Source organism: Numida meleagris, chromosome 4 (genome assembly GCF_002078875.1).
Source record: "Numida meleagris isolate 19003 breed g44 Domestic line chromosome 4, NumMel1.0, whole genome shotgun sequence".
Classification (NCBI taxonomy): Eukaryota; Metazoa; Chordata; class Aves; order Galliformes; family Numididae; genus Numida; species Numida meleagris.
In genome coordinates, this window is record NC_034412.1 from 3,875,862 (window position 1) to 3,885,254 (window position 9,393).

The 9,393-nt window shown below is 49.6% G+C and overlaps 1 protein-coding gene and 1 long non-coding RNA gene across 5 annotated transcripts in view; one reads left to right on the forward strand and one right to left on the reverse strand.

Annotated features, from left to right (window-relative positions):
* The window catches only part of MECOM (MDS1 and EVI1 complex locus), a 302,145-nt gene that overhangs the window by 33,919 nt on the left and 258,833 nt on the right, over positions 1-9,393 (reverse strand). For all 4 annotated transcript variants that reach the window (XM_021396339.1, XM_021396338.1, XM_021396336.1 and 1 more), the window contains one exon: positions 8,119-8,253. In XM_021396339.1, the coding sequence (XP_021252014.1) occupies positions 8,119-8,253 (135 nt within the window). The remainder of the gene's footprint in view (positions 1-8,118; positions 8,254-9,393) is intronic.
* LOC110398569 lies at positions 56-7,921 on the forward strand. Its single transcript, XR_002438466.1, has 2 exons — positions 56-6,602; positions 6,840-7,921. It is a non-coding gene; the product is annotated as an uncharacterized LOC110398569 (long non-coding RNA).

Genomic DNA, 9,393 nt, shown 5'->3' on the forward strand with positions numbered 1-9,393 from the left:
AGCAAGCTGCATGATGACAGCAATTCACATGCTTAATTGCACCAAACCTACCTACCAAGGTGCCCATAAAACATGTCCCTGAAGCACCGACATAGAGAACACTTCTCCTCTTGATTGCTCTGAAGAAAGTTACCAAATCACACCTGTGGAAATTCTGCTGATCAACATGCGGGCATCCAACCCTACCTGCTTCCATTACTTAGGTAGCCCAGAGAGCCATATGGGAAGAGGCTTGTACAATGCAGTGTGCTTCTTTATTCTTTAGCTTCAAATGGGAACCAAAGGAACAACTCATCCAGGATGAAGACATGCACAGATGCTTCTCATTAGCCTCAGCCACAGGTGCCAGCTGGTCCCCTACCCAGGTGATGTTGGGCCCCATGCCTGTCACTGGGAAGGAGCCCAGCAGAGGGGTAGGGGTCGTGCACCCTTAGTACCATGCATCCAGGGCAAGCTCACGTTTCTCTGCCAGGTTCTGCCAAAAGGAAGCTCCCAAAATCCATCTGGCTGCTTTTTATCTCAGGAGAAAACGTGAGGAACACTAAAAATCTCCACGAAGCAGTTCAAATAAATATTAGTAACTTCCTCAATCCTTGTTAAACAAAAACACATGAAAGTTAAGTTTCCTACCCTAACAAAAGATGTGTTTGCATTCTCTCTGTCTAGTGTGTTTTTAAAGGTTTTACTCTCAAAGTATTAACTCCCAAGACTCATTCTAGTGCTGTGAGAGAAAGGCAAGAAGTCAACAACAGCTGTTTTGCCACAGGCTAGATGCAGGTATCCCTCTTGCACAGCATATTATTCCCCTCGCGCAGTGTATCTCCCTTGCATACCATATTGCACAGCATATTCCCCTTGCACAGCATATTCCCCATGCACAGCACATCACCCAGCTCAATGCAGCACAGAGCAGCTACCCAGGGCCTCCAGGAGGTGGCTGTACAGCCTAATGGTTATTGCTGTACAAGGCAGCCCCTGCTCGTAGATAAGTGCTAACTACCTAGAACTGACTAAAGAAGACACATTCCCTCTCATTTGTTTTCTTTTCTTTGCCCTGTCCTAAAAGCTGCTCTCGCAGATGCTAGCCTAGAGATTGCTAGAGTCAGTGTGTCCCGCTGCCTGATGTCCCACATCCCATGTCCCACCACTGCCTGAAGTGCCACCACCCGATGTCCCATGTCAGGCACAACAAACTCGCACTGCAGCCTCCTGCTTACAGTGAATATCACTCCAAAAAGACAGAAGCAGGCATTCACATGCAGCTTCCCCTCCTAAGGATGTCCCTCTTCTTCCACATTGTCCTGCCCCAGGTGTCAGAGGGGTCTGCATGGGCTCTTTTTTTCCCTTGTCAGTCAGATAATTGTACACAAGCTGCATGGCTCATTCTCTGCTTCTGCTGCATTTGCAGACTTGGGGCATTGCACTTCTCTTGCATTAATCTTGTTTTTCACTAATTTACATGGACACAAAACCAAATCAGACCATTTGGAACCCTGCCACCAAGTTTCGAGCAAAAATAATGCCAACGGTGCTTAGTTAATGTTCTTTGCAGAGGAGGACACAGGTGGTGCAGGAGGACTCACGGTCCTGCAGCTCCTCGCTGATGTCAATGCTGCAGTGAACATCTGCTTAGAGCAACACTTGTTCTTCTGAGGTCAGCAGTGCATCCACACAAAGTCATGAACAGAAACCAGAGTGACTTTCCTCAGTGGTTTTCCTCCAGTGCTCATGCTGTCCCATCCAGGACACTCTGATCGATCTTTTCACCTCCGGTTGCACAGTAAGGACACATGGACCAACAGGCACACAAGGAGGGTCTTCTCAGTGCAGCACGGTGCTGCGCTGCATCTCATCCCCCTGGAAAGTCCTGGTCTGACACAGCATCTTCCCTGTACCCGTTCTCTGAACAGGGTACAAATTCTGTAGCCAACTGTCCAGCCTGGCTGTGTTGGTATTCAAAAATACCGAAATATCAGAGATGATGAAGCAACCGATCAGAAACTGCCTGGCCAGCCTCCGTGGGGAGAGAGATGGAGGGGCACCCAGAAAAACTCCTTTGATGAGGATGAGTGATGCGTTTTATTTGGCATCTCAGAACTACGGCCCAGCAAAACAAGGCCCGAGCCTCAGATTTCTGACTCTGGCATTTTGACGTTTTTATTATTAAAAAACCAACTGCAAGAATTACTAAAAATAGTAAAGCTCTGTGTGTACAAAAAAACCCACCTGCACTGAGAGTTTACATACCCAATTCCTTTCCACTGAAAGGAAACATACTGAACATCAGAACAAAATGATCGTGCAGGTAAATGCAACCTGATTTCAACAGATGTCCTTATTGCTTAAGGCTTCTTTCCCACCCTTCCCACCTAAAACTTCATAGGAATTACCCTATCTGAGAAGGCACCGGCCTGCCCTGCGAAATGCAGGGGAGAAATGTTACCAAAAGAAAAAAAAAGGGCCAAGCCCAGACGCGCTTTTCACATGCCCTGGGATCAGCAGTGTGTGACTGCAGTTTATATAGGAAGAGCAGCATCGGATCCAGGTCTGGAAGCACTTTCCGAGTTCAGGGGTCTGAGGAGGCAGCGGGAAGGCCTTGTGTGTCCGCCCTCCGTGTGTGCTACCGAGCAGGAGGAAAAGCTCCCAAACTGCCGCCCATGAGGGGGAAGGGGAGGGGAAGAAAGGAACACACGCAATTTACTTTTAAATGGATGAATAAGGCCTCATTGTTATGAATCCCAGTTTACTTTTCCTGGTCAGGCACTTGAAATTTTATTTATGCTTAATAGACTGCGTTTGGCATGTGTAAAGATGACAGAGGCGTGAATTATGAACGACCTTCCACCTCTGCAGGAAGTTGTAATAATTGAAATAATAGCGAAAATGCGCTCCCCGTGAGCGGGGCCTAGGGCCGCGCGCTTTGAAGCGCCCCGCGGGGCACAGGCCGCGCCGGCAGGGCCCGGCCTTCCCCACGGCCACAGACACCGTGAGGGGAAAAAGCGGCATTTCGTGCGTGTGTGTCACGGGGAAGTGGGAGGATGAGCGGAGAACTGGCTCTGAAAGCGACGGAGGAAAGCTGAGGAGAAAGGTCCAAATGGCGAAAAGTCAACTCTCGGTCTGCGGTGAAGAACTGTTGAGGCTGGAGGGCTGTATTGGGAAAACTGAGCCCTGTTTCAGGATGTTCTCCTGAAATGGCACCTGGAGTGCCCACTTCTGCCTGACTCTGGGCAGTCCCTGCACAGGACACTCTCTGCTCTGCATCCCTTCCAAGTGATGCTCACGCCTTCCTCCATGGCTGGTTTCTGGTGTATGTCAGCCCAGAGTCCAGGTTAAGGACTGCCACATCCAGACGAGCTCCTGAGGATGCCGGCACGGTCCCACTTGCCCCACTGATGGCCACCTGCACCCGGGCCCACGTGGATCTGCAGGCAGAGCACAGCCCTCCAACATCCTGCTGCCACTCCTGAACCACTGAACGCGCTCACTGAGTGGCCGCCCCACTGTCTGTGCAAACATCTACAAACGAGCAAACCCCGCTGTGCGAGTGGGACTTGACAGCTCTCGTCACCAAACGGCGTTCCTGCGTGCAGACAGCGTGCCCTTCTGCTTTTATTAATCGTCAACGAAGAGCTTATCGCCTTGCAGAGAGGCGACAATTAGCTGCCGGTTTGGTGCTGAGCGGTTCCTCGCAGGTCACGTCAGGACAGGACGAAGCTCAAGCAGCAACGCTGGCAGCGCTAGGCTGCAACAACACAGGCGCTGGGCAGGAGGCTCAGCACAGCATCACCTCTAATTGCCACAAATGGAAAACCGCAGCTGATGAGCTCCTGGTTCCACCAGCCCCATGCTAGCACGACCTCGCTCCACTGGAAACAGGTTTTCAGTGGGAGCTGGATTAAGCTTTATTTGCTTAATAAACTAATAACTCGTAGGAGGAATAATGACAGAATAGGGCCCCGCATGAGCTCAGTGCACACATGCCCTCCTGACCCATAACAGCCAAAACCTTAATTTCACTCTCTGACAACAAAGCCTCAAAACTATTCCTTAAATACACAACTTTTGCAGGTGGCTGTGTGTCTGGGGCTGCTGGAGGAGTCTCGGTGTTTCTCTGCCTGTGAGCAGCACGCCGTGCTGGGGGGGGCACAGGCAGTAAAACCTGAAACATGAGGCTGTGCCTGCAGATTGCAAAAGTTTGTAAACCTTGTAAGATGCGATCAGATCTGGTGGAACCTACAGCAGCAGGTTCACTCGCCTCCAATTGTATCACTGACACCGTGCACACAGTTATTCTACTGTTATTTCTCCCACTGCAGTGGCATATACTTGAGTATGTGGGAGAAGAGCACACACAAAAACAGACCACCAAAACCCTCCTATTTCAGCTCATGCAGCAAACCAAAACCTCAGCAAGCTCATCGTGAGCCACGTGCAGCTTTCCCTAGGTAAAACAATGGGAATCTTCCAGGAGACCTGGAAGCTCAACTCACTTTTACAACGGTATGTGGCCACATCACTGTCACAGGTCTGCAAGCAATAAGCAAGACAGAAACAACTCCAGGAGGTCTAACTCAAAGTGCAATGAACACTTCCCTAAATGAACAAACAAACAAAAAAATTTAAAAATCTAAAGAAAAGAAAGAAAGGAAGAAATAATAAAAAAAAAAATTGCAGCTTAAAGGTGACCGTGATCCCGGCTTAAAAATGTGCTTGGAACTTGTCACAGTCCCTGACGCACCGTTGCTATACTTAATGTATTTTCAACCACACTTTCATTAACATATATATTTAAAAATAATGCTTCTGCTGGGATGACAGCACTGCCAGAAAGTCTACCACGGCTAATCGTTCTGAAGTCATTAAAAAGTTGAACTAATAGATATTTAATGAGAGATAACAGAGGGGACTCGTCCAAGTTAGGAGAAACTGCTACTGACTCCTGACTTTGAGCTGGAAAAACACATTCCAACCAAATAATAGTGACAAGACTTTGCAGCTCTGCACACACTGCAGTCTCTTTGGGGAAAAGGAAAAAATGAGTGTGCTGTTTGTGGAATTTTATTATTCATCTACATCTTGAATTACATGCCATCAGGTTAGATGGGGTATGGCAGCAGATAATAGGAAGACAGCAAAGAGAAATCCTAGATCGACTTTGTTTGAAATAAAAAAAATTCTAAAAAAAATGCAGCTTTTAAACCCTACTCCACCTCCAATCAAATGAAATACGAGTTGCATCCCGCGTGCATGTTTTGACTGCATCCCACCATTATCGAGCTGTTCATCTCAGCAAAGCCCATTTCTACAGCCCTATGAAAGAGCCCAGGCCTTTTGTAAAGCTGATCCCAAGTGATGAAACTTAACCTCCAACACGAATCGGGGGGCGGGGTGGTATGCCTCTGAAAAAAGTCTGCTGGAGAAAACAACAAAAAAATGTTTTTCTTTCACTCTTTTTGTGAAATGCAGGAGGTGCAGCTTAGCAGAGCGACTAGATTACACATCGGGCTGAGCTGCACCGAAATCCTGCCTCGAGCAGTCTGGGAATCATACCTGCCTGTCACTCAGGCTTGAATTTAGTAGCATAAACTTGCGGCCAGCGCGAGGCTGAGTGCTGGCAGGATCTCGTACCTTTTCAGGTACGGCACAATGTTTGCTTGTGAATTTTACAGATGAGTTGAAGCAATTAGAGGAGAACAATTACTGCTGATCAAGTGTCTGTGCCTCGGGAGCGCAGGAGGGCTCCTGCGGAGGGGATGCTCCTGGTGCTGCGCGGGGTGCCGAGGTGCTGCCCCAGGGACGTGGGGACAAGGGGACACGGGCTGCACCCCGGCTTGGCCCACACCCTGCACTTCTCAGGCTGCATCGCTTCTGCGATGCTCCAGCTCAAGCTGCAGGCACCGCGCTCGCCCTCTGCTTTACCTTGCTGTTCTCCTTCCTTTTTAGGAGCTACAGGAGCAGACTGACACAGCGCAACGCACTGACTTGCATTTGTCACTCCTTCTATGTGGCCGCGTCTGGCCATGTAACGTCCATTTCCCAGTTTGCCTCCCCATTATATTTTATATTACCTCTCGTGAGCTCGTGCCAGAGGAAAGCAGAAGGAGGAGCTGTTAGAAAGGCTTTTTTTGGTTTGAGATTCGAGAGCACATTTTTAGCATTAACTTTTTAGGTTCTGGTCATAAAACGCTGCAGTATGTGTACAGTATTGTGGGTGAATTTGCCGCGTTTCCAGAGGGCCAAATGGGCAACAACCTCTTGCTGACAGCGTGCAGCTCACGGCGAGCGACTGGAAAGACGACCCATTTTTAATTTCCAAACCTCAGCAACAACGAGCCATAAAAACGCAGAATTATGAACGGCACGATACCGTGCGAAATAAATAACAAGCCTCCAGTGAATGAAAGAAATCATTGGCAGCGGTACAGCCACCATTACCAAATCTCAGCAATGTAAACACTAAAAAAAGAGAAAGTTACAAGCGCCATAACTCTCATTCCAAAAGCGTCCCAGGGCCGGTGCGTGGCTGCGGCTCCGGGCAGATGCTGCTGTTCCAGCCCAGCGCATATTTCCCATCGCAGAGCACCGCCACCGACGCAAACGCCGTAAGTCGCTCTGACCAATTCACGTGATTCCCTCCCTGCCCTCACCTATGCACGCCAGCTCTTATTAAACATGAAACGTCTGCATTCGCTGTTTCAATTAGCCTGTGTAGTTTCCTCTTCCTATCACTGCTCCATAAATGCTCCGCGTTGGGAGAATTTATCGGTTTTCAGCGTAAAACGTATTGCAACGTGCAAAACGGATTTCTCATTTACTAATCATCTTTATGGTTTCTTTAGCTAAACCAGCTGCTATATAAAAAATAAATGATATCTCGGCCGGCCGGGTCGTTCCGTGCTAACACGTGCTCCGGGCTGAATGTTCAGAGTCGAAAATTAAAAAAATCCTCTGTCACAGTTTGTGCAGAAGTTAATGGAGAGCGGCTTCCATCAGCGAGCTGGTAGGGGCTGAGCGCACCGCGCTGTGGGCTGGAAGGAGCAGGCTGCCTCACATCCATTTCCTTCACGTAAGGCATTTGATTGGGAAGAGGGATTTCGAAGGGAAGCTTCGTGCCTGGTTGTGATTCTTCTTTCAATACTGTCAGGGCAATTAAGGCAGCTCGAGGTAATCTTTAACGTTCACCTGATGCGGTTAATTAAGCGGTGAAAAACGCAACGCCGATGAAAGGCATCGAACGCCGTGTCGCAGGTATCCACGTTTGAACGCGCAACGAGGATACCCCGTCAGTCAGCGCTTTGCTGTTTTATGTATTTCACTTTCCTACAGCACAGCTTCCTTAACCTGACTTCACCCACGAAAATATTTCATAGCGGCGCGCATTATCCGCAGACCAAAGCAAAGCCTCGTTTAGGGAACACCTAATAACTCATCAGCATAATTGAAAACAAAATGCTTCGCCGCGTCCTCCCTCCCTGCCCCAGTCTCTCCAACACACAGGAGAAGTAACACTTCAGCCTAACAAAGAGTGGATTTAAGCGCGCCGAACAAAAAGAAACAGCAAACCACCCGAGATCCTGGTTCAGCACAGAAGCAGGATTCGCTCTAGCAAAGTGTTCGGGGAAGGCAGAGTAATATTTGTGCACGTGGGCATTGAGAGGCAGAGCCCCACGCGTGCAGCCGCACGGGTGGGATTAGCAGCTCTGCATCTTCACCTCCACTCTTGCCATTAATTGCACACTGAAGTTTCTGCTCAGTGCAACAGTTTCATAGAGCAATGGAGCTGGAGTGGAACGGGAACCAGAAAACGCTTCTAAGCCCAAATCAGCAAATATCGGCTCTGCATTCCTAAGAAAGCAGTCCCCGTTTTTATCAGGTACGAGATCAGAAAAAAAAAAAAAAAAAAAAAGAAAGATGTTGAAAAGTGTAAAAAAAATACGAAAATTCATATAATCTGCAGCTCAAAATCAAAACTGTTCTGCATTTCACATCTGTGCCTTGTCTTCTGCCATAACAGCAAACAGGCCAAGATCTGTTGTGAATTGCTGCTTTTTTTTTTTTTTTTCCTGTGACACCTTAAAGTTCCTTAAAATGTAAGTCCAGAAAGTGAACGCCACGTACCTGGTCACTTATCTGACATGCAACAAGGTTGTGCTGATTGTAGCATCCAGCAAACTTGATGTATTTGAGCCAGTTTCCTACATCTGGTTGGCTGGCATCTACGCAGAACTTCACATTGCAAAACTCATCCAAGATCTAAAAGGAAGAATACGAAAGAGTCAACCTTTGTGCCCTGTGTCCGGGAGCACCCATCAAGGGAAAATCACAGGGCTGCAGATAAGCACGTGGGAAATAATGGAGGGACACGATACAGGAGCACGCTCCTCCGGCGAGATTTTGTTAGGAACGGTCAAAATGCACGTATAGTTAGAGAAGGACAGCAAATGCACTGAGAAATGCCTTGACAAATGTCTGCACGCAATCGAGACGCTGTCTAATTATCGCTAAGAAACGCCGCTGACTGAAGAGGCATTTGAATTTCTTGGCATTTATTTCTGTTTAAAATCAAGCTTTTAATTAAACGCGATCTGCCGGGGGAACGTAACAGCGATTATGACCAGAAGTGGCGGTGGCTTCATTTGAGCTTTCTGCTTTGCTTCAGAATCGGCGCTGCCCGCAGTTCCCCGAGTCCTTGCGGAGCCGTGACCCCGACCCAAACTTTGCGAGGGAGGCGGCGTTATTTACCTCACTTTAATATTGTGCCTCCCCAACAGCACCTCAATCACCCCCCTTAATTGGACCGAATAACAGAGCTCCCCACGCCGGACCGAAGAGAATACACGAAAAACAACGCCAGCGCTCGTGCGAAACGTGGCAGCGTTCAATACGCGGCAATAAATGGTTCCAATTACGCAGACAATAAACAAATATAAAGAGATTGCTCGTGGACAAGCTCAAGAGGATGTCCCACTCCGATGCTGGGCCAGCCCGCCGGCCCGGCCGTGGGAGCGCTGCCAGGCTCGGCCGCAGGCTCGCCGGGGCCTGTCCCGCGTCCCGCACGGAGCTGCTCCCCCCGGCGCGTCCCGCACCGCTTTAGCAGCGGAACTCCCGCAAACCGAAACGCAGAGGGAGACGGGGGCCGTTTCCCCAACGGGAAACAGCGTTCCTGCGAGCTGAACGGACGGCGATCCCGGCAACGCGTGACACGGAGCGCACGAGAAGCCACGGACGGTCCCTAGCGGGGCTCCCGCTGTGGCAGCCCGCGTTCGCTCGGAGCTCCGCGGAAGGCGCTCTGCCCGCTGCGGGGCTGCGCGGCTCCGGCGGCCGCTGCCCGGGTCACGGCCCCCAGCGGGGCCCCGAGGGCGACGGGATCGGGCCCGGCCGTGTGCCCGTGTG